Source organism: Pituophis catenifer, unplaced genomic scaffold (genome assembly GCF_029215685.1).
Source record: "Pituophis catenifer annectens isolate HBS135680 unplaced genomic scaffold, rPitCat1.0.hap2 SCAF_7, whole genome shotgun sequence".
Classification (NCBI taxonomy): Eukaryota; Metazoa; Chordata; class Lepidosauria; order Squamata; family Colubridae; genus Pituophis; species Pituophis catenifer.
The window spans coordinates 69,884,014-69,908,436 of record NW_027256887.1 but is presented as its reverse complement, the minus strand read 5'-3'; the positions used below and the strand labels follow the sequence as shown (position 1 = coordinate 69,908,436).

Genomic DNA, 24,423 nt, shown 5'->3' with positions numbered 1-24,423 from the left:
CACTGAGTTAGATCCTTAGCTCACCTAGCTCAACAGGGTGTACTGTACAATAAATTGTATTGATTTAGGAGTTTTATTTTCAGTGCCTACATAGGCACTACATACCAGAGTAGATAGAGCCCAAGCCAGCAATACATAGGAACAAAAGCAATTATGAACAGGGAATTTTCTTGTCTCTGGGCACTGTCACACCAATATCATTTTAACTCGTCAATCCCTCAGAAGCAGCTTGAGGATGATTCAGAATTGTCTGCACTTCTGCCAACCGCAAAACGTTGAGAACAAGGAGCAAGGAATTTCATTTAATTGCCATCTCACCCCAAGCTGTGACAAGTTCTGGAGTAAAAAAAAAAAATTAAAATCTTCCCTCTTCATCTACATCCTTACTTCATCTTCTGCGTGTCTCTCTAGTTGTATGTGTGTGTGGGGTGTCTTTGAGTCAGTGTTGACACCAAAATGGCTCTCCGTCTAGTTATATGCCATGAATGAATGAATGAATGAATGAATGAATGAATGAATGAATGAACGAACAAACAAACAAACAAACAAACAAACAAACAAACAAACGGTTCCTCTGTGGTGGGGAAGAAACCATCAAATCATTTTTCCACTTGATCTGCTAAAAATCTAAGAGGTGGAATGAGACTGGGGGTTTTGCTAATATGAGAAGTTGACCATTTGTAAGCTCCAGAGAGTTACGGATGTTAAAAGAAGGTTCATTTTACTGAAATATCAAACACGCTACAACTAATCAAAAACTAAACATCTTGTTTATCAAACAGAGACATTAATGAATCCTCAGTCTGATTTGAAGCTGATTCTGGAGTGATGCTAGTGCTCTCTGAGATCTCTCTCTTGGTCAATCATTCAGCGGAAAGGAACACCTCACTATTGCCAAATGTAGAAAAGGATCACTTGGAGATTAGCTTATTTAAAAGTCTTAAATTAGGACATACATTGTAGGTCTTTTTGTGAGGAATTTTCAGCCTGGATTTGGGAATCCATAGTTATATACGCTCTATCCTATGCAATCAGCTGTATTGCTGAAATGATCTAGAGTTTGTCCTTGGCCTTGGTTTGATGATTCTAGAAATCTATAAATTACTTCGCATGCGGCGAAGAGGGGGTTGAGGGGTTTTTTATGTAAATTTTTGGAAAAAATTTTAAGGGGTCCCGGGGGGGGGGAGGTAAAACTGGAACTAGGGTAGTGGGTTTGGGGGATAACCCACCAAGGGGAAGGTCAGGCCTGGCCACTATATGCGGCGGGGGGGGTGGGAGTTCCGGAGGAAATGGGGGGGGTCGAGCTTGTCCAGATTGTGTTTTTACCATCGGTACTGTGAGGGGGAGGGGTAGATATGGCGGGAGCAGGGGGCCATATCATGTTAAGGGAGCGCGCACCCGCTGTCTCCATGCGGTAGCGTGCTCCGGCCCCCAAGGCTCCACTCATTCTCCAGGTTGCACAGACCCTCAGGGCCCGGGCCTTCGGCTGATGTTGTGCAATGCCAGGTCCGCAGTAAATAAAGCCCCCCTCATTTGTGATCTTGTTCTGGAGGGGGGAGTGGACCTGGCAGGGCTTACGGAGACCTGGTTGGGCCTGGAGGGAGGGGTCCCTCTGGTAGAAATGTGCCCACCAGGCTTCCACGCATTCCATCAACCGAGGTCTCAGGGGAGGGGCGGGGGAGTAGCGGTTATTATTAGAGAAGGTTTTAGGCCGAGGGAGGCCACTGTTCCTCAGACGGCCGGTTGTGAGACCCTCCTTGTGAAGTGGGGTCATGGGGTTCAGATGGGTTTGCTGATCACGTACCTGGCTCCCTGCCACGTGGCAGCAGCCCTGCCCGAGCTACTCAACGTTATCGCCGCGGTGGCGGTTGATACCCCCAGACTTATGGTCAGGGGGGATTTCAACCTGCCGTCCGTGGGTGAGACGTCTGAGGTGGCTCGGGAGTTCATGGCTTCCATGACGGCTATGGATCTGACCCAGCTAATTCATGGCCCTACGCACATGGGGGGAAACACACTGGACTTGATTTTTGTCTCTGGACAGTGGCTGAGTGATCTCGAGATAGGGGACATAGCCATCGAGCCCTTGTCATGGTCGGATCACTCTCTCCTTCGCCTTGATCTTCGAACCGCTGCTCCCCGCCGCAGGGAGGCGGAACCGATAAGATGGTACCGCCCCGGCGCCTGATGGAACCTGATAGGTTCCAGACGGAGCTTGGGCCAATGCCTGAGGTCCTGGCTCACGCCTCGACTGGAGACTTAGTGGCCGCCTGGGATAGGGCGGCCGCTGGAGCTCTGGATCGAGTCGTGCCTTTGCGGCCTCTGACCCGGCGCCGATCTCACCTGGCTCCTTGGTTTACCGAGGAGCTGAGGGAGATGAAGCGCCGGAAAAGACGCCTAGAGAGTAGTTGGAGGGCCAGTCGCACTGAATCTGACCGGACACTGGTAAGATCTCATATTAAGAATTACCTAGTGGCGATAAAAGCAGCGAAACGTACTCATCTTGCTGCTCTTATTGCGTCATCAGATAACCGCCCGGCCGCCCTGTTTAGGGTGACCCGCTCCCTGCTCCACCAGGAAGCGAGGGAGGACCCCTTGGAGGGAAGAGCCGAGGACTTTGTTCAGTATCTGTATGACAAAATCACTCAGATTCGGGAAGATCTGGACTCCGACTGGGTAGATCCAGTGGGGGTGACGGAGGCAGGTCCTGAGAATGTTATCTGGGATGAGTTTGACTCTGTGACCCCTGAGGACGTGGACAGGATTCTGGGTAGACTGAATGCGACCACATGTTTGTTGGACCCGTGCCCCTCCTGGTTAGTGTTGGCTTCCCGGGAGGTGACGCGAGGCTGGCTCCAGGGGATTATAAATGCTTCATTGAGTGAGGGTGTCTTTCCCGCCGCCTTGAAAGAGGCGGTGGTGAGACCTCTCCTCAAGAAGCCTTCCCTGGATCCGGCAATATTGGCTAATTATCGTCCAGTCTCCAACCTTCGCTTTGTTGCGAAGGTTGTCGAGAGTGTGGTGGCACGACAGTTTCCCCGGTACCTGGATGAAACGACGTATCTAGATCCGTTCCAGTCGGGCTTCAGGCCTGGATACAGCACGGAAACGGCATTGGTCGCGTTGGTGGATGATCTCTGGAGGGCTCGGGACAGAGGTTGTTCCTCTGTCCTGGTCCTATTAGATCTCTCAGCGGCTTTTGATACCATCGACCATGGTATCATGCTGCACCGGTTGGAAGGGTTGGGGGTGGGAGGCACCGTACTACGGTGGTTCTCCTCCTTTCTCTCTGACCGGTCGCAGTCTGTGTTGACAGGGGGGCAGAGGTCGACCCCGAGGCCCCTTATATGTGGGGTGCCACAAGGATCGGTCCTCTCGCCCCTTTTGTTCAACATTTATGTGAAGCCGCTGGGCGAGATCATCCGTGGTTTCGGGGTGGAGTACCATCAGTACGCTGACGACACCCAGCTGTACATCTCCACCCCAGACCACCCCAACGATGCCCTTGAAGTGATGTCCCGGTGCCTGGAGGCCGTACGGATCTGGATGGGGAGAAACAGGCTCAGACTCAACCCATCCAAGACCGAGTGGCTGTGGTTTCCGACGTCCCGATATAGTCAGCTGGTGCCATCGCTGACTATTGGGGGCGAAGCATTGGCCCCCACGGAGAGGGCTCGCAACTTGGGTGTCCTCCTGGATTCACGGCTGTCTTTAGAAGAGCACTTGACGGCCGTGACCGGGAGGATTTTTCATCAGGTTCGCCTGATCCGCCAGTTGCGTCCCTTTCTGGATCGGGACTCGTTACGCACGGTCACTCATGCCCTCGTCACCTCCCGTCTGGACTACTGTAACGCTCTCTACATGGGGCTCCCCTTGAGGAGCACTCGGAGGCTCCAACTGGCGCAGAGTGCAGCTGCGCGGGTGGTGATGGGAGCGACGTGGCGCTCCCATGTAACGCCCCTCCTGCGCGAGCTGCACTGGCTCCCGGTGGTCTTCCGAGTGCGCTTCAAGGTTTTGGTTATCACCTTTAGAGCGCTCCATGGCTTAGGACCTGGTTATCTACGGGACCGCCTGCTACCACCAATAGCCTCCCACCGACCAGTACGCTCCCATAGAGAGGGGCTCCTCCGGGTGCCGTCGGCCAAACAATGTCGACTGGCGGCCCCCAGGGGGAGAGCCTTCTCTGTGGGGGCACCTACTATCTGGAACGAGCTACCCCCCGAGATACGGAGGATTCCGGATCTGCGTACCTTCCGTCGCACGCTTAAGACGTTCCTATTCCAGCAAGCCGGCCTGACCTAAACTTCTCCGCTTTTAAATGGGAATTTTAAATTTGGTTTTAAATTATTGGGGTTTTAAATATGGTTCAGCCAAATTTATTTAATTTGTTTTATCTCTATTTTAAATTTTGTATTTCCATGTTTTATTTTTATGGCTGTTCACCGCCCTGAGTCCTTCGGGAGTAGGGCGGTATACAAATTCAATAAATACAAATAAATACAATACAATACTAACAAAATTACCAGTGAATTCAGATCATATTTTATGATTATATTTCAGCTGCTAGCAGTACCCCAAGAGTTCTTAAGTCCTGCATTGGCCCTTTCTCCAACCAACTTGTAAGATCTTCCTATTTTAAGAGCTGTGGTGGTGCAGTGATTAGAATGAAGTATTGCATGCTAATTCTGCCCACTGCCAGGAGTTCGATCCTGATTGGCTCAAGCTTTCCATCCTTCTGCAGTTGGTAAAATGAGGATCAGGATTGTTGGAGGCAATATGCTGACTCTGTAAACCACTTAGAGAGGGCTCTAAACCACTAGGAGCGGTATATAAGTCTAAGTGCTATTGCTATTACTATTAAGATCTTTTAGGAGTGATTAAACAAAGAATGTATTCATATTTATTGCAGAATCTAGAATCCAACTGCAATCTAAGCTAAAACTTCAATCATTCTGAATACATAATGAGGAAGGAGGATGACCTTGATGCCTCAAAAAATCAAAGATAATTTTAAAAAAAAAGCTGACAGAAGATAATATGGCAAGATACTATCAGTGATACCACAAGCATGAGCTTGCAAGAATTCAAAGAAAAAGCTATTGACAGAGAATCTGTGCAGATTTATCCATAGGATTATGAAGGAAGCAACTGAACAATGATAAAAATTCTATAAGTAATAAGTTATAAAAATTCTGTAAGTAAGCTAAGGATTCCCCTCTTACTATAGGTCCGTGATGGTGAACCTATGGCACGTGTGCCAGAGGTGGCACACAGAGCCCTCTCGGTGGGCATGTGCGCTGTCGCCAGCTGCTCTCTTCTGGGTTCTGGTGCGCTGGTCTTGCGCGCAGGAACCCTGAAGAGAACAGCTGGCCTAATGAGAAAGAACCAGCCCTATCTACTCAAACACACCTCCCAGTGGTGGGTTGCTACCGGTTCTCCCCGGTTCTTGCGAACTGGTAGTGGAAATTTTGAGTAGTTCGGAGAACCGGTAAATACCACCTCTGCCTGGCCCCACCCCCAATCTATTCGCTGCCTCCCGAGGCCCGGCTGATCGGCTAGAAGGAAAAAATCAGGGCTCACTTGACAAAGAAGAAAAAAAAAAGACACCTTAGCTTTAAATTGAGAAGCCAAGAAGCCTCCCAACTGATTGGCTAGAACCGATCCGCTCTTTGTAAACCACTCGGTGGTGGTAGATTGGCAATGAGGCCAAGCTGCCTAAAAGTGGTTTCCAATGCTCTCAGTGGTGGCAGAGCGGCAAAAAACTGTTTAAACTCTTGCCGCGGAGCTTCAAAGGGCCGTCCTACAGCTGATCAGCGGTAAAAGGCAGTGTGGTGGTAGACCAGTGCACTCCAAAAACAAATGGGTAGACTGGTATGGCTCTGCAAGCAGTTAAAAGCCTGGTAGACCAATACTTCTGCTAAATCCTAAAGAATTGTTTGTCACATGACCATCAAACCACACCCACAAAATAAGCCATGCCCACAGAACCGGTAGTAAAAAAATTTAGAACCCACCCCTGATACCTCCCTATGATTTATGTACGGCACTGATGCGTGAAAGAGAAAAAACAGTTTGCTCACGTGTCTGTGAGGCTCTCTTCAAATTGCAAATTTTCCATCAGATCAGTTAACTGAGATTCACCATACAAACCATATCAATGCCTATTTTTAAGGCAAACACTTGCCGTATTAAATCCTGGTTCAGTCTGTCCCATATAGGCCAAGATGGCTACCTCTGGGCACAGTCATTTGAGATGGCAAGGTCATACTGCATATCTGAGTAATAGCTCTTTCTGTTCCTAGTGCTGAACGATGAAACAGGAAATGGTGCAAGTTCTTTCGTCAACAGATTATTGTTCTACCTTTCCTCCCTGCCCCAATTACTGTACCTTTAAGGCCTGAATGTGCTAACAAGAAGGAATAAAGCTACGACAAGACCTGGTTTAATTAAAATGTTTAAGGGTACGTTCTAAGGCTTCTTGGAAACCACCTGGCTTCCCATTTGTTAGGTACAAATTTTTAAGTAACAGGAAAGGTTCCATCTCTGATGGTTAATAACAGTAAATTATAGCATCCCACCAACAAGTCACTTACACCAACTGTTTGCAAAGATCTTCTACCTTGAAGGGTACAGTGAAGAATCTGCCCTTGCCAGATTAACCCTTCTGCCACTTCAAGTGCAACATGTTCTTCAAAATATTATCCACCAATCCAGGGTTTAATTATCACAAACAAAATATTTTTTTTAAAAAAAACAATATTTATTTTGTAGGACTGATTGTTATCAGGTTTTGTTTGGTGTTTTAATCAATGTTTAAAACATTCACCTGCAATGTATATTTACTGAAAGCAATTTTATCTGATCTCCTCATGAACTGGCAATAAATTCAATGTAAAAATAAATTGTATTGTTTTCCAATCCGTCTTAGTTCACATGTTATCTTTAATATTAAAAATATCTATTTTTAAGGGACTTTTGTGCCACAATGCTTTTTACCTGTGACACAACCCTCCCCTAGTGCCATCAGCATATGCTGGAGCAATAATATATATATTCCTTATGATTTTGTTAGTAGCCCAATGCAGTTTCCTGATTTTTTTCTTATAACAAATTGCAATAGAGAAATTAGCTAAAATAGGTGTGATCAGAGGTGGGCTGCTGGGGGTTTGCAGGGTTCGGGAGAACCTCTAGCTAAGATTCTGTGCAGTTCGGAGAACCCCTAAATCCCACTCCTGGCTGGCCCCAGCCATCCCACCCCACCCCTCGCAGGAGTCCCCATGCGGGCCGTTTTGGATGCAGGTAAATGCAGGATGCACACAGAGACTCAGGAGGACGAAAAACAGGCCTGCCGGAAGTTCAGGCCTCCGGAGCCTGGAAAGGCTGTTTTCGCCCTCCCGGAGGCTCAAGGAAAGCCTCCGGTGCCCGGGGAGGGCAAAAATGCCCCCCCCCCCGTGGTGCAGGAAGCCGACTAGGCTATGCCCACCATGGCCACGCCCACCCAGCAACCGGGCAAAGAACCCCTTGCTAAAATTTTTGAAGCTCACCTCTAGATGTGATCACCTCAAAGCCAGAAACTTGCAAACACTACACAAACATAATCAAGGATTTCCCTGACGCCATAGCTAAAATGCTCTACCACAATGCCTTTTTCCCCCCAGAAAACAAAACATTCTCTTTTTTTAATTTTATATTTGATATATGCGTATGAAATATCACGGTAATATTCCAATGATCACACATCCCCCCCTCCATCCAGCTTGTTAATCATTTTCTTAAAAAATAAGTGTTAAATTTTATAATAAAATAAAAATTAAATTTTAAATAAATTAAAATTAAATTTCAGTGACTGCCACCGAGGACCACAAGCAAAATAGTGGCCAGGTCAAGAGGATAGGCTCAAGAATTAGAACTCAAAAATGGGTTTTTGGCACCATAGCAGAGCCTGCACACAATATTCATAGCAACTTTTTCTCCCATGCTTCCTGTATCAGGGCAATATAATGGCAGCAAGGAGCAGGGAAACCTCTAACTTGAGTACAATATACATCTGAGCACAATATACATTCTTCTTATCCCTGTGAGAAATGGACTCTCCTTGTTTAATAAAGAGTTTCTAAAAAGTAAAAGAAGGATGGTGGCTTTTCAGAGTTAGGGTCAGCTGCTGTAACCTTATGCAAAACTCCAATCCTGAAAAGTTGCTTTCATCCAAGGTTTGAAATCTGGATTTTAATAGACAGCTAGTGAGCAACAGGACTGACAATCAGTCTTCTGTGCATCTTGCTAGGTTCTTGATAAGAACTAGCATTACCTAATTTTTACAGGCAAAGCAACTACTGCATTTAAATTGTCAGATATGGTGAGCATATAATTTGCTCAAATCTACCAGATTTTGATATATATTTTGATCAAATCTACCAGATTTGAACATGTCCGTGGTATATTTTGATCAAATCAACCATGATGAAGAATCACCTCACTGATTACTTCTGGACTTGTTAGTCTGCCAGATCTAAAACAACAGTGTCTTTTGACACCTTATGGCCAAATTAATTTATATACAGCATAATTCTCTGAAATGTCACACTATATGAAATTTGCCAAGGGCCACATGGAGCTAAAGGTGAAACTCAAAAGATTTTTCTGGACTACTACTGTGCATACTAAAAAAAAAAAAAGAGCTATGCTATCTTAATGATGTTTAATGTTACTTCACCACCACTTCACATTACGAAAGACATATAGTATTGCAGTTACCAAGCGGCAGGAATCAAATAGCATTCCGTTTGTTTATTTGCATGGTTAAATGCTTTCAAGGAATAATGTAGCCTAATCCGTTTGCCTGAAGTCTCTTACCTTATCTGTGGGGGCACCCACTATCTGGAACGAGCTCCCCCCGGAGATACGGAGGATCCCGGATCTATGCACCTTCTGCCGTGCTCTTAAGACCCTCTTATTCCAGCAAGCCGGCCTGGCCTAATTTTTCTCCCCTTTCTTTTAAATTTTAAATTGAAATTTTAATTTGTTTTAAATTTATTGGGATTTTAATTGTCGTGGGCTAAATTATTTAATTTGGTTTTAAATTGTTTTTAACTTTTGTATTTCTGTATTTTATCCTGTGCCTGTTCACCGCCCTGAGTCCTTCAGGAGTAGGGCGGTATATAAATTTAATAAAACTAAACTAAAACTTACCTGTAGTATCTGGACTGAAGGTAAGTTGAGCACACAGCTTTGGACACATGACTAGCAGAGCCAAAGTCAATAACCTTGACCCTATAGGGCTGCCGAGATGGATCCACCAACATGATATTTTCTGGCTTGAGGTCAGCATGGATCAAACCCAAGCTTTTCAATTTCATGAGAGCTGTGGCTACCTGCTGTAATATTGGCCTGATGTACTTAAGGGGCAACGGGCTGAACTTGTTTTGCTTTAAAAAATCATACAAGTTCTGTTCTAACATCTCAAAAACCAAGCAGGTGTGGTTCTTGTGCTGGAAACATTCATAGGCTCGGACAAAGTTGTAATCATCTGCGCTTTCAGTGCTTAACCGAGCCAAGATGCTCACTTCAATCTGACCTTGTCTGGCATAAGAAGGATGGTTTTTAAGAATCTTGATGGCCACAATTTCATTGGTGCCACGTTTCCAGCATTTCACTACTTGCCCAAAAGTACCACGGCCAAGAAATTCTAATACTTCGTATGTGTTGGTCATGGAACATAGCACTTCATGTTGCACCAACTGGTAATCCCCTTCGCTGTTGGAGCCACTATTTTTGGATGTGGCAGTGGACGTTGTTGTGGTGGCTACTGTGGCCCCACTGGCATTATTCTGAATCATCGGTGGATGCTCTTCAATAATTTGAACACTGCTTGTGTTCTCGATTTCCTCACTTTTCCGTTTAAGTCCACATTTTTGGTAGGTATCCAAAAGGCTCACAGTGCTTCGACGCATCAGGTTGTGTGGTCCGCCCAATGCCTGCCCAGATACTGCAACCACACCAGAGGTGCTATTGGCAGATGTTACCACAATGTGCCCGGTGCTGGCTGGGAAGATGATGGTCTGCTCGTAAGGGATGCTGGGGTTTGGAATCTGGAGAGAGGCATTGATGGCAGCGGCCGCTTGAGAAGATTGCACGTTTTTGCTCTGACTATAGACTTTGCTATGTGTGCCGTACCCAGTCATATCCCAGTTAGAACTTGGTTCAACTTTTAGTTTCTTCACGCTACAGAAGGCACTTGATTGAAGAGTATGAGGAGAGAAAACCTGCACATGGGAGGCCATACCTGTATCAGGAAGACAAGAAGAAACAAAAATGAAGGGGTAAGATTGGACATTGATGCCAAACTACTCAAGGTTATTTGCAACACTTCAACCTTCAAAACCAATAACAATACCGTTAAAACCCACAATGAAAGTAAGTCACAAAATGTAAAATGACAATAACATCTATTTCGCCAATATATTCAGACAATCCATACCAGTATGATTGGAAAGGAATTACTGATGATGACCAACATAAACAATGGGAGTCAGCTTCAACAATTTAGGAAAAATGTTCCTATCAGCAGGAGTCACACTTGAGAAAACCCCACCCCTTCATTTTTTAAAAAATAACCTGCTCTCTTTTCTCTATGCCAGAGGTCTTCAAACTTGGCAGCTTTAAGACTTGTGGACTTCAACTCCCAGAATTCTCCAGCCAGCATAGAGAATTCTGGGAGTTGAAGTACACAAGTCTTAAAGCTGTCAAGTTTGAAGACCTCTGCTCTATGCCATCACCAGATAAAGGAGTGATAGAGCTTTTCTATTAATGCAAAACCTCATGTTTGCCTTGTATTACAGAAAATATATTTAGTTCAAGATGGAAAATCAAGAACCTCTACTAGATCTCTAAATACTAGCAAGGATCACTAAATTCGAAGATGAATTTATTTGTTTGTTTGCTTGCTTTTGTCATATTTATACAGCTGCCATTTCACAAAATCTGACTCTCACCATCTTACAAAATGTAAATGTTCCAAATGTGACAAGGTATTAGAGATCTGTAGCAGGACTATTATCAGTGTGTGTGAGAGAGAGAGGGGAGGAGGGGGGAAGAGGAGGGGGGAGAGAGAAAGGGGGGAGAGAGAGAGAAAGAGAGGGGGAGAGAAAGAGAGAAGGAGGTGCAAGTAAGATTTGTATTATGACTAAAATGCTGGGGAAGAGTTTAAATATTTCCAGTTCGATGGCATTTTCTCAGTGTAATCCATAAGGCTATTTGCTGCACTAGGGGAAAAAACATATTATATGAAAATATATGTCATAAGGCTCAATTTTATTTTACCTCTCATTTGGCAACTCGTATTTACTTAAGAGTTACTTTTATGGTTGATCGGTTTGAATCAAAGCTGCCTTCCTAGCAATGACATCGTTACCAATAAACAGTAATTTTAAAAGATGGGTCAAATGGATCCCCCAGCTGCCACAGAAAACTGAAATAGATCAATTACTAAATCCCTGGATGATGCTGGAGCAAATTCATTGTGAATTCATTATTTTATTTCTCAGATGTGTTAATCACACCAGAGCAAAAAGCACTTGAATCACGGAGATTAAAAACAAGCCAGTTGCCGAATTAAAAACTGAAGCAAAAGTCACTACAATTTAAAACATGATAAAATAACAATTAACACAGTGACTAAAATAAGTGCTCTGTGTGTGTCTATGTTAAGAATGTGTGTGCTTGTGTATTAAACAGAAATAAAATATCATATAGAGAAAACTATTTCACGTAAAAGCAGTGGTGAAATCCTCCGTGGTTCGCCACCGGATTGCTGCCTGCGCATAGGCGGTATGCACCAAACAAGCGCTTTGCATGGAAAAAGGAGGCTTAAGAAGGTAAGTAGAACAGCGAGGGGAGGAACAGCTGTGCTGCGCTATTTAGATTCACTAGAAAGCAGGATTTCCTGCTTTCTAGCAAATATAAATCGCGCGGCACAGCTGATCGTCAGAAATACCGGTTCGGACGAATCGGTAGCATTTTTTTTACTACCGGTTCACCCGAATTGGTAGCTTTTATTACTATTCTCCTGAACCGGTGCGAACCGGTAGCATTTCACCCCTGGATAAAAGGTCTGAGAGAGAAGATAACAGAGTAGGTATCAAGTGGACAGCTCTGGAGAAGAAATTTCAAATGGACATAAGAAAAGCTATGCTGAATCAACAATATGGATAAGAAGAAACAAAATGCAGTAATCCCTCAGCAATGGACATACATCTGCACTTTCTACTGGGCCCCAAGCAACTCAAAAGCAAAGAATACAACAGAAAAGTAATTTGATATGATCGTAATGGGCAGTTCCCATCAATACTGTATTGAGTATCTGTCACAACTTTGCTGGATATTCGTTGAGGAAGAGATGCTAGAAATGAGAAAACTGAACCTGGATTTTGAAGACCAGGCAAGAACTGGATATAGCCATTAAAACAAGATAGAAATAAAGTGGGGGGGGAAATCTATTACAGAAGAGATGAGATGTCTTCCACCATCCAACTCCTTCGATTCTCTGAATCTTCCTCCTCCAAGATGTTTATCTAATGACAAAGATGGATCTAAAAGCACTCCCAATATACAAACCTGATCTTGCTGGGAAAATTGAGAGTTTCCAGATTACCAGACAGATGTATTTCATACTAACAGTACTTCTGCTTAGCCTGTATTCAGTTTCATTCCTAGTGATGGATACTTTTCAAACGACATTTGACAGAGGAGAACTAGACAAACAGATCGGGAAAGGAGGTAGGCTCATTACCACATGATTACTTATCAGCAGGCCTACATCTGTGAGCAGCATATTGGCTCTGCACAATAAATACTGGTGGTTATCAACAATTAAACCATCTTATGCACCAGCTATGTATGATGATTGACCTCCTGGATAAGGATTGTGCAATTACAGCAAATATTCCTACAATATATTACATTCTCATGATTTACTAATAGCTACAAATAGGTACAAAAAAGGTTCAATTCATCTGAATGTTCCCTTCTAGCCAATAAAGAAATCCTCTGCTATTCCAGGAAATCTGAAATGGTCTCTGATGGTTGGTCTGAGCCGGAGGGGGGCAGGGAAATTGTTCAGACCTGGGAATTACAATAAAAGTAATAAACAAGAAGATTGGCTTCCATTTGCATAGTTTACTGGCATGGAACTAATATAATCTATTAATTTTCTTTATTAATTGCTTCTCTCTCTCTCTCTCTCTCTTCTTTTTTTTAGATCAGTGACATGACTATAAGTTAGGTAGGATAGAAAGAAAATGTTTTTTTTAATAAAGGGTGATATGATTAAAAGTTAGAATAAGAGATAGAAATAAGAGAGACGGAATATTAGTGTATACACTTTTTATATAATAAAATAAAAGCAAAAACAAGAGAAAATATGGAATAATTGAATAATGACAGGCTGCAACTTAATATAAATGTGTATTATTATTAGAAATATATAAGTTGATTGAATGTAATAGCGATTATTAATTTTACTAGTTTTATTTGTATTAAAAGGCATGATACCTAAGTGCCATACTGTTCACACATTGATAATGTTTGTAAAAAAATAATAAACTTCAAAAAAAAAAATAAACAAGAATTCCTTCCATTTGCATAGTTTACTGGCATGGAACTAATATAATCTTTATGAATCTGATAGATGCCAAATAATATTTGTTCTGTGAAGTTCTTCTTCTGAGAGCGAAACTCTTAAGTGTAATATATAATATGTAATTAGAAAAAAATGCACATATGTTTAGCACTTTAGAAATGAAAATCCAGTGACTGCTTGCATGGCATCCTTCCTGTCTCAACACCTCAAGCAAATTTTTATTATCCCTTGACATCACCCCATACTCGGAGGATATGCTTTCCACATTCAGAACTGGGTCATCAAGTTATAATAAATTTATTTTAGTCAGGCACTGATGAGTAATATTTTTCAGGCACCCAGGGCTGCCTGTCCTATCTATTCATCCATCCATCCATCCATCCATCTGTCCTTGAAGGTCTACAGTAGGGATGGAGATATGGCAACGACATCAGAAAGAGCACAGTTAAAAATATTTCATCTATTTTGCTTGTTTACCAGCTGTTCAAAAATACAATGGTGTAAAAAAAAAAAAGCTTTGTTATCAATCCCTGATTTATGACCATCACAGAATCCCAGGATCCTGTGATTGCCATTTGGGCACTTCACAACTGGCTTGTGACCAGCACAGTTTACAGAGAAGACAAAAATAAAAGTATAAATTGCAGTCAGGTGATGTTTTGCTGAACCATATTGGCTCACTTAACAACCGAAGGGGAAGTGAGGTTTTAAGCCCATCGTGGTCATCTGATGTTTTGCTTAGTGATCACAGTGTTTAGTGACAGAGTTGCCAATTTAAGAATTCCACACATTTTAAAGTTGCAACTTTGAAGAACACTGGTTTAAATGTTTAGCTGTGCAAATTTTGAAGCCGGTCTTTAATTCTAATAATTGTTCTGAAAAACATATGAATATTAGGATACAATTTTTTTTTTCATTAAGTATAAAAAGATTTGGGAGCCATTTGATGGGATTCACAATCTCCAATCAAAGGAATCTTTTCTATTATAATTCTGTTAACATCTAAACATTTTCATAAGCTTGGCATTAGTTGTTTTTTTAAAAAGGGATATGTAATTTGATAATATTTATAGGAACGTGTTCAAATGTTATAATTTATCGGAATAATAACAAGTGAGAAGTAATTTGTGCGTTCCTTTAGAAACCAATGAGGATAGATAGCTAGATAGATAGCTAGATAGCTAGATAGCTAGATAGATAGATAGATAGATAGATAGATAGATAGAATGAAAGAAAGGAAGGAAGGAAGGAAGGAAGGAAGGAAGGAAGGAAGGAAGGAAGGAAGGAAAGAAAGAAAGAAAAAAAGAAAGAAAGAAAGAAAGAAAGAGAAAGAAAGAAAGAAATAAATAAAGAAAGAAAGAAAGAAAGAAAGAAAGAAAGAAAGTAAGTAAGAAAGAAAGAATTCTTTATTGGCCAAGTGGGATTAGATACACAAGGAATTTGTCTTTGATGCATATGCTCTCAGTATACATAAAAAGACAAGATACACTCGTCAAGAATCACAAGGCACCACACCCAGTGACAGTCATAAGGTACAATAACCAATCAAATCATGCTAGGAAACAATCAATATCATTATAAATCGTAAGGATATAAGCAACAAGTTACAGTCATGCAGTCATAAGTGGGAGGAGATGGGCTACAAGAATTATGAGAAGACCAATAGCAATAGTAATGCAGCCTAATGTGAATAGTTTGACAGTGTTGAGGGAATTATTTGTTTAGCAGAGTGATGGCGTTCCAGAAAAAAACTGTTCTTGTGTCTAGTTGTCTTGGTGTGCAGTGCTCTATAGCATCGTTTTGAGGGTAGGAGTTGAAACAATTTGGAATAAGATGATTGACAACACACCAATTGGTCTTCCATCCAAGCCCTAATCTCCATGAATTCAATATGTCATTTACAGATAATCAATACATATGTTGTTATTGGTGATAAAACAAACCAAGCTCAAAATAATCATTTTGTCTGAATTATAGATTTTAACCATATTACCATTCAGTCGGTATTTTGGTAATACAGTCTTATTCCTTATCCCTATTATTTGATTTCTACCGCACTGGGACTCCAAGGGAAAAGGCAAGGCAAGTATACCAACTAGAATACATACTACATCATCATCGGCCACACTACTACCCGCCATGCTTGTGAGTTCATTGAAGCCTGGCACTCCACAAGCAATTCCATCAACAGACACATTGACCTACAAACATCCTACGAAATGCCTCAGAATCCAAATCAACCACATAACTAACCAGAGGCAGCATCAGCCCTCAATAAACCCATGCAAGCCCTCCCCAACCAGCCCTTCACCTCCCAATGACCCCCACCTGATGCAACCTCCCCATCACAAGACTCATTACAAGACCCTCACTTGACATACCCATACCTGACCCATCACAAGACCTACTGACCACATGAAGCCCTTACAAACAGAAGAACACTGACATCCCCTAAATTCTGCTGAAGATATTATCTAGCCTGGTAATGAAATAGTCATAAACCAGCCCACAAGCTCGGAGAAGCTCATCCTACACCTGAGCTACAGATATTTGCCACTACTGCATACATACTTTTCATGTACCGTATTTTTCGGAGTATAAGACGCACCTACCTTTTTTGGTGAGGAAAAGAAGAAAAAGAAATCTGCCTCTGCCTCTGAGCAATTTTGCCTCCTTCCAGCAAACAGCAACAGCAAACAGCCTGCTTTACTTTCATTTTCATTTTCAGCATAGCTTGATTAGCACAAGGAAAAAAAAAATCTGCTCCAGCAATTTACCTCTTTGCATCAAGCAGCAGAGCCCTGCGCAAAACAGGGTAAATCAGCTGAGAATCGGGAGGTCAATCCAATCAACTTGTGCTAATTAGCCTGTGCTGAAGCTGAAAGGAGCTGTTTTTTCTTGCTGTTTGCTTGCAAGGAGGTAACTGCTGCGAGGCAGAGGCCAAAGGGTGGGGGCCACTGGGTAGGTGGGCGGGGCTACATTTGGTGTATATGACACACCTAAATTTTCACCCCCTTTTAGGGGGAAAAAGGTGAGTCTTATACTCCCAAAAAATACGGTAAGCTCTGATATTCAGAAAAGTAACTACTGCTTAAATGTGGAATAACCTTCTTTATTTAAAAGAAAAAAACCACAATGTTTGTATATAGAGTATGAGTAGGCCATGAATCAGTAATTGCTCATCTGCAGTCTAAGTGAGCTAAAATAATTCTGAATTTGCCATGACAAATTATTAAAATATTACATTCTCAAAGGGCATAGATTGAAACATTTTGTTTGCTATTAAAGGCTTTGCCACTTCATGGATTCCAGTGATATCTACAATTTTGTACTGAATCCAAAATGTGTCTTTTAATACAACTACTAAATCTGATCTACAGCATCCAAACAACCCCAACAAAAGAATCAGTACTTTTTTGAATCTTTTTGTTGCCATCAGGTAGTCACTTGGGATAGCCTCCTTGAAGTTCCAGGATATCAGGAATGGCCATAAGTAAGAACTGGTCTTAAAAAGTACAGTATGGCATTTGGTGACAACTTAAGAAGAAGTCACACTGCAGCATCTCTTGATTCTGAAGGCTCAGTCTACATGTATTTTCTCATATACAACTTATAGGGTTACACCTGAATGAATGTGATACAGTAACTATTGTGATTATAATATTGTCACATTTAGGCACCAAGGTTTAGTACTGCAGTTGTGGAAGAATTACTGTATTTTTCGGACTATAAAACGCGCCGGTGTATAAGACGCACCAAGATTTCTAAGAGGTAAGCAAGAAAAAAAATGGTTTTGCCCTCCCCAGCCCACACTCTGCAGGTCTCTCAAAGCCTCTGGGCTCCCCGTTATCGGGCCTTTTTTTTTTTTTTTTTTGCAAAAACAGGGCACGCAGGGCAGAGCTTCGGAGGCCAAAAATGGCTGTATTTAGTGTATTAGACACACCAACATTTCCACCCTCTTTTAGGGAGGAGAAAAGTGTGTCTTATACTCTGAAAAATACGGTACAAAAAGGTTGAAAAAGGCAAGTACCTTTTATCATTTAAGTTCATGGCAAGACCACTGGGTGTGGAGCCACAAGGTTTGCAATTGTGGAAAAAAGAAAGCAGGCTGTTTTAGGCAACAGTCCAGTCAATGCAGGCACACTGCACAGCTGTGCAGCTTGGAAGTTTTAAAATAGAAAGATGGTACAGCTGTTCACAAATACACAACCGTGTAAAAGCCCTGAGAATTAGGTTTCCCGAAAAAATACAAGACTGATCAACTATTTCCACATCCTGTTCTCAAATGTCTTCCCCTGGCCCAGTGTTGACCAGGTTTGATGGGAGAAGAAATGTTGCAAAGCTTATTCTATTGCTTTGAAGACGCTCCTAACAATAAGGGTAACCACACACAAAAAGTAACTCAACAGCATCCAGAAGTTATCATCAATAACAGCCCAACTGTCATAAAAGAGATTGAGCAATGAGAAGCTGAGAAGTTTCCCTGCCATATAAAGACAGATGGCACAATTACGGAGCAAACACTATCCTCTTCCTTCCCAGCAATTGCCTTAGCAATGTGACTTTGGGTTCTTTTACCTTGCAATGTATAGTTTGGCTTACTTACTTGAGTAATTGCAAGCTATTTATTTCCCAATCAGTTTTGCACAATCTTTAAAGTATGAGTGATGAGACTGAGCTCTAAATGAATCTGCAACAGAAGATTGCTGATATTAGGAAATGTTCAGTTCTTCAATATTACAGTGTACAGCTTTTCCCCGAAACAATATCCCAGAAATATTTTCTTTACTTTCTTGAGAACTTAACCTTGTCTAGATCTAGATATCACAGTTTACCTACCCAGTTTGTTTTACCATACTTTGTCAAATAAGCCACAATGTCCTGTTCACATATGAACCAAACTCCTTGCCCCAATTTACAAATTACATTGGCTAGATTAACTCAGAGTGCCTCTCACGTGTCTCTGTGGTTCACCTTCATCGTGTTTCATTAGATTACCATAATATGAAAAGGGTATTTTTGTTACTTCTAAGACTATCATATTTCCGTTTCTTTGAATCGTATATTTCAGCCGTGTGAAAGTGAAGGGGAAAAAAATATTTCCTCCACCCCACACCATTCATAAATCTACTAACAATGAATATTTCTATGGCCATCTGCAGATTATTGCATGCCCTCTATACAAGCACGGTGTCTGCAAATCTTTATAAAACTGACAGAGATACAGCTGTGGGCAAAGCAAGTCACTATGAAAAGTCAAATGGGTGTTAAAGTGCACTTAACATACTGCAGTTCTGCTGGGTGGATTTGTGGCATGGCACAAATGCCTGATGGCCATAAGAGGTTGGATGTCTGTATGAGTCCAAATTAAGGTGCATTTGTAAAGACTATCAGCTAAAGATAAAAATAGCTGATAATTGAAATGAAACCTCTTTGCTGCTTTCTGCATGACAATTTTAAATACAGTCTAAGTTAAATCACCCTTGCCTAGTACTTCTGCTTTCTAAATATTGCCCAAATCTGGCTGGTCTCTGGTTATCATGTTTTCAGTTGATCCCCAATATGATGCTCTCCAGCTATGCTGGTCCCCACCACTACCACCCAATTTTTCCCAGCTGCACAATCAACTGGCTGCTATTTACTAAAAGATCTGTTTGTTCATTAAATTTAGACAATGCCATTGTCTAGGACAAGGGTGTCAAACTCAATTTCATCAGGGTTGTGTTTGACCTCGTGGGGGGGGGAGGCTGGAGCAGGTATGGCCAGGGTGGCCATGGCCAGCTCAATGTCACTTGCCTTTGGTGGCCCAAATGCTCTGCCAGCAAAAATCGGCTCCAAAGCTCCGTTTCCGGCTGTGACAGCTTCCTACAACCCTCTGCCAGGGAAAACAGAGCTCCGTTTTCCCTGGAGGAGGCACCACGGGCTGGTCCTTTGCTGTTTCCACGGCGGCCCCATGGGCCAGATCTAAGCACCCCACAGGGTGGATTCAGCCCCCGGGCCTTGAGTTTGACACCCCTGGTCTAGAAGCTGAAAACAGCAATGCATTATCTCCCCTGATCCCACATTATTTCCCCAAATATGTATATCAGGATGAGAGACAATCACTGACTTAATTATCCAATGAGCTTCCATAGCTAAGGGTAGATTCAAATCGGGGCTTACCAGCATCTTAACCATTACACCACTGGCATTCCTTTTTTTGCTTACATTTTACAATGTTGAGGGAAGCAAGCTGGAAGTGCTAAACTGAGGCAGGATATATGGTATTCAATAAATATACCGTAATCAACCTCTTATTATTAAACATATTGAAATAGCAGCCCTTTTCTATTTCCATGTTTGCTTTTAATAACAAATTATTGTCATAATACCTTTTAAATCAGCCCCACTAGATAGACCAGACCAGGAAATCAACTCCACAACAAAGTAAAACTACTTTTATTGAGATTAGCTATAATAACAGAATCATGTAACTCTGACTGCTATATCACTCACTCACTCACCCACCCACCCACCCAAAAATTCTTATATTCCAGGAATTTAGGGAGGCTTCTGCCTGAGCTGCTTCTGAATATTATCTTATTTCCCAAGGCTCAATGGTCCAATTCCCTCTGCCTATGTACTGGTTGTTTCCTGTTTCTATCAAGCATCTTCTTTATTCTACACAATCACAATAATCTCAGGACTCTCAGTTCTTCAAGAACCAAAATGTGATTTGATGATTTGGGCCTCAAAGCACCATTATGTATTTCAAGCCTTCATCTTCCAACTCACCTTGTTAACTGAGGTTTAGTTACTACCGTAAGCCATGGTTAAAGCAGACTGACAAAGCCCTCAAGAGTAGCTAGTAGAATTTTGTGTATGGCTAACTCCACTTTAAGGCCTTAGCTGTAAAAAGGATGGGAGTTTAAATCTCAACATTTTCACTTCCATTTTTCTCCACTGCCTTTGGGCTACTGGGGAGTTTGGGATTTCATGCCTCTGTTAGAGCCTGGCTGATTTCTTAACAGTGAACTTGTAACAGCGAACTTGTAAGATAGAAATGTAGACATTACATATTATCTTGGAAAATACAACACACTACTATAAAGTCTGATTAACCAACTACAGTTGCTGTGCTCATATAACATGCCATATCTCCCTAGAAATAAATCTACGGTAAAGGTAAAGGTTCCCCTCGCACATATGTGCTAGTTGTTCCTGACTCTAGGGGGCGGTGTTCATCTCCGTTTCAAAGCCGAAGAGCCAGTTACCTTCCCACCAAAGGTGGTCCCTATTTTTCTACTTGCATTTTTTAAGTGCTTTCAAACTGCTAGGTTGGCAGAAGCTGGGACAAGTAAAATGGGAGATCGCCCCGTTACGCAGCACTAGGGATTCAAACTGCTGAACTGCTGACCTTTCGATCGACAAGCTCACTGCGTCCCTCTTCTGAAATAAGCTTATTATGGCCTAAGAGGATGGCATGATTCACCAAAGATACAAAGACTGTAGTTGGATTCTACAACATGCTACTACATACTGAACCATAAATTATCCAACTCTGAGTCTTCTCTGCCATGTTGTGTGAACCCAAGACATCCAGACTTCCTGGTAGCTCAATAACCTCTGGTACATTTTCAAAAGGCTCCATTCCTACCAATACACAGAACTTATTCAAGCGATACTCTCTGACAGCATCCAAATAGAGTCAGTCTGGATGAAAGACAGGCATTTCCTTATGCACTCAACCAGCCAATAATGGGGTAGGGAAGTCTGTGCTGGGTTGGGAGGTGGGAGTGACCATATAGGAAACAACATCTTGAGGGATAAGGAGCTATTTATTTCAGATACATACCCTGTATGATCATACTACTCTGACCAAGGAGAGATTCAACCTAGAAATGAGAAGGAACTTTCTGACAGTGAGAACAATCAACCAATGGAACAGCTTGCCGTAGGAAGTTGTGGGAGCTTCATCGCTTGAGACTTTCAAGAAGATTGGACTGCCATTTATCAGAAATAGTATAAGGTGTCCTGCTTGAGCGGGGGGTTGGACTAGATGACCTATAAGGTCCCTTCCAACTCTGTTAATCTGCTAACTCTGTTAAATCTAAACAGTTTTTATGACCCCGTTTGTTACCGAATTGTGAACCCAAAGGAAGTTCAAGTAAATTCCTTGAACATGTTAGGAAATTACTCGGATACATAGGGATACTGAGCATATGGAGAAAAATAAAAGAAAGGGTGCCATAATTTTAAAATGTTATGAAGAAAAAATGCAAGTGTTATCATGTATGGAGCTTTCAGTCAAATATTTTATACCCATTAAAAACCTACATATAAGTAACTGAAGAAAGAGAGGATAGGAAAAGAGCAATACACTTTTGCTGCCAACGTTTCTAAGTGCTCGAGTGAATAGAATTTCACACCTACTAACTTCTGAAAGGGAAAAAAAAAACGGTTTGCAAAATATCCGGGGAACAAAAACTGAGCAAAATCATGATGAGCTAAAGAAGCCTCGAAGTACAATGTAGCTAAGAGATTCTCTGTGTGTATGTGTGTGAAGACTTCCACACATGCACCCTTCTAATTCCCCCGCTTGTGTGCATAGCACGCAAAGAAAATATGCACCACCTTCGGCAAAGCCTCGATGATTCCTGCTCCTTGCATTTCTTTTCATACCTATGTTCAGAAATAACAACTCCTTTAAGCAAATACACACCTTCCAATTAATTATAATTCACAAAATCCACAAAAGATTTGCAGGAAGAAACCCAGCAAACCATCTGGTTTACTGATGTGTAAATTGCTGTTGACCATGTCAATTCATTTCTGCATTTTCTAATTAAAACCATCCAAAAAACAAAATTTCAGAGCTACGGTGCTATTCACTCCTTATTAGTCAATGGGTTGGGTAGGGGGGAGATAATCTTCCATATTGTTTCATCTATTAGGTAAAGATAAATGTTCCCCTCACACATATGTGCTAGTCGTTCCTGACTCTAGGGGGCGGTGCTCATCTCCGTTTCAAAGCCAAAGAGCCAGTGCTGTCCGAAGATGTCTCCGTGGTCATGTGGCCGGCATGACTAAATGCCAAAGGCGCACAGAACGTTTATCTTCCCACCAAAGGTGGTCCCTATTTTTCTACTTGCATTTTTTACGTGCTTTCGAACTGCTAGGTTGGCAGAAGCTGGGACAAGTAACAGGAGCTCATCCCGTTACGCAGCACTAGGGATTCGAACCGCTGACCTTTCGATCAACAGCTCAGCAACTTAGCCACTGAACCACCAGTCAGTGGCTCAATGGCTATTCATCTATTAATCCCCCCCAAATTTCTAAACTGCAACCCAAAATACCATTCATGTTAACTTTGTCTGAGTGTTATGATGAGTTCCTTTCCTATGAATGTACTCTCATGACAAATTTTAAAAATCCTGGTGACTCAGAATCTGGAGTCTCTTTCTGTGATGCTTTTCTCCCAATCACCACAGGGTGATGATGTTGCAACAATGAATGGAAGCACAAGGCATGTGGTGAACTCAGAGAACTGCAAAGATATTACTCAACTTGTCATATAGCACACAAACAACATCTTTGGCAAATGATGGCTTTATTTCCTACTGAAAGAGAGTCATCATTCCTTTTCTGGCACTAACCTTTCTGAGTTCCACGTACATTCTCAGCTATCCCCCCTAACAATGACCTCAATAGCTCCCCAGATCATGAGTAATAAAGAAGGAACTGTTAATACCTTGTAGATGATACAATGCTGTCATTTTGGCTCCAGGTATTCCCAGTTATAACAGATTGGCTGGATGAATGGGCAATGAGTGCAGTCCAAATTACATACTCTTTTTCTCAGAACAGTATATACAAGTCTTTCTTCTATCTTAGATGACACAATGGATTTTGTGTGTGGGAGTGGGTGGGTGAGCAGGTGTTTTGAATACTATTCTCTAGGTGAGCTCTAAATCTAGATCAGCAGCAGAGTTTTTGCTAAAGTCAAGAAGAAATGAGGTCCTTGCTTGCTTGCGTTCATTCATTTCTTTGATTGAAGTTAATTCATGATGCCTGATACAACTCAGATGGGAATGTTGACTCGGGTTAAGGAACGGTCAGATATTGGATATCCCTGAGCAATCTCAATAGTGTGGGTGTCCTCCATATAGATAAGTATGAAGCAAAATTTTATTTATAACTTACCTTTTTTCCAAGAATAAAATGTGATGGACATAAGACTCATTCCCCACTAATTCCTTACAAAAATAACCCAGTAATGAGAAATATAAACAGAGAAGCTGGCAGTAATTAGCTTAATCCTTTTAATTTAGAATCCTTGATCAGCTATAGACCCTGCTAAATAAAATTGGCAGGTGGCTAATGCTCAATGTTTTGGCCAGAAATGTGCTTTCTTGTCCAGAAATCTTTAGTCGTACACTCTATTTACCCTAGAATATTACTAAAAAATAATAATTTATTCAAATTATTTTGCAATAACTGAAGACTGAATGAACTTTCCCCCTCTTTTGAAATGAAATTCCTTTAAAAATGATAGCAATATGTATAGAGAAGACTCATATTGCATGTCAAACAATGGGTAGTTCACACAATTACCATTAAGGCATTTAAATCTGACTTACTACCTTCTTCCTCTATGCAATTTATCTTCCAAAGTTCTGCTCTGCTATTCATCCAAGATAAACATGGCAGACATTCATTGCTTTGGAGTTGCGTTAACCTCAGAGTTTCACTTAAAATAAATTATGGATCCGCTCTATGCTAACGCAATCTGGAAATAGAGGATATAA

The 24,423-nt window shown here is 41.9% G+C and overlaps 1 protein-coding gene across 2 annotated transcripts in view; it reads right to left on the bottom strand.

The window, feature by feature from the left end:
* HIPK2 (homeodomain interacting protein kinase 2) overlaps positions 1-24,423 on the bottom strand; it is a 165,745-nt gene that overhangs the window by 84,443 nt on the left and 56,879 nt on the right. For both annotated transcript variants that reach the window (XM_070947724.1, XM_070947725.1), the window contains exon 2: positions 9,190-10,282. In XM_070947724.1, coding sequence (XP_070803825.1) covers positions 9,190-10,282 — 1,093 coding nt within the window. The remainder of the gene's footprint in view (positions 1-9,189; positions 10,283-24,423) is intronic.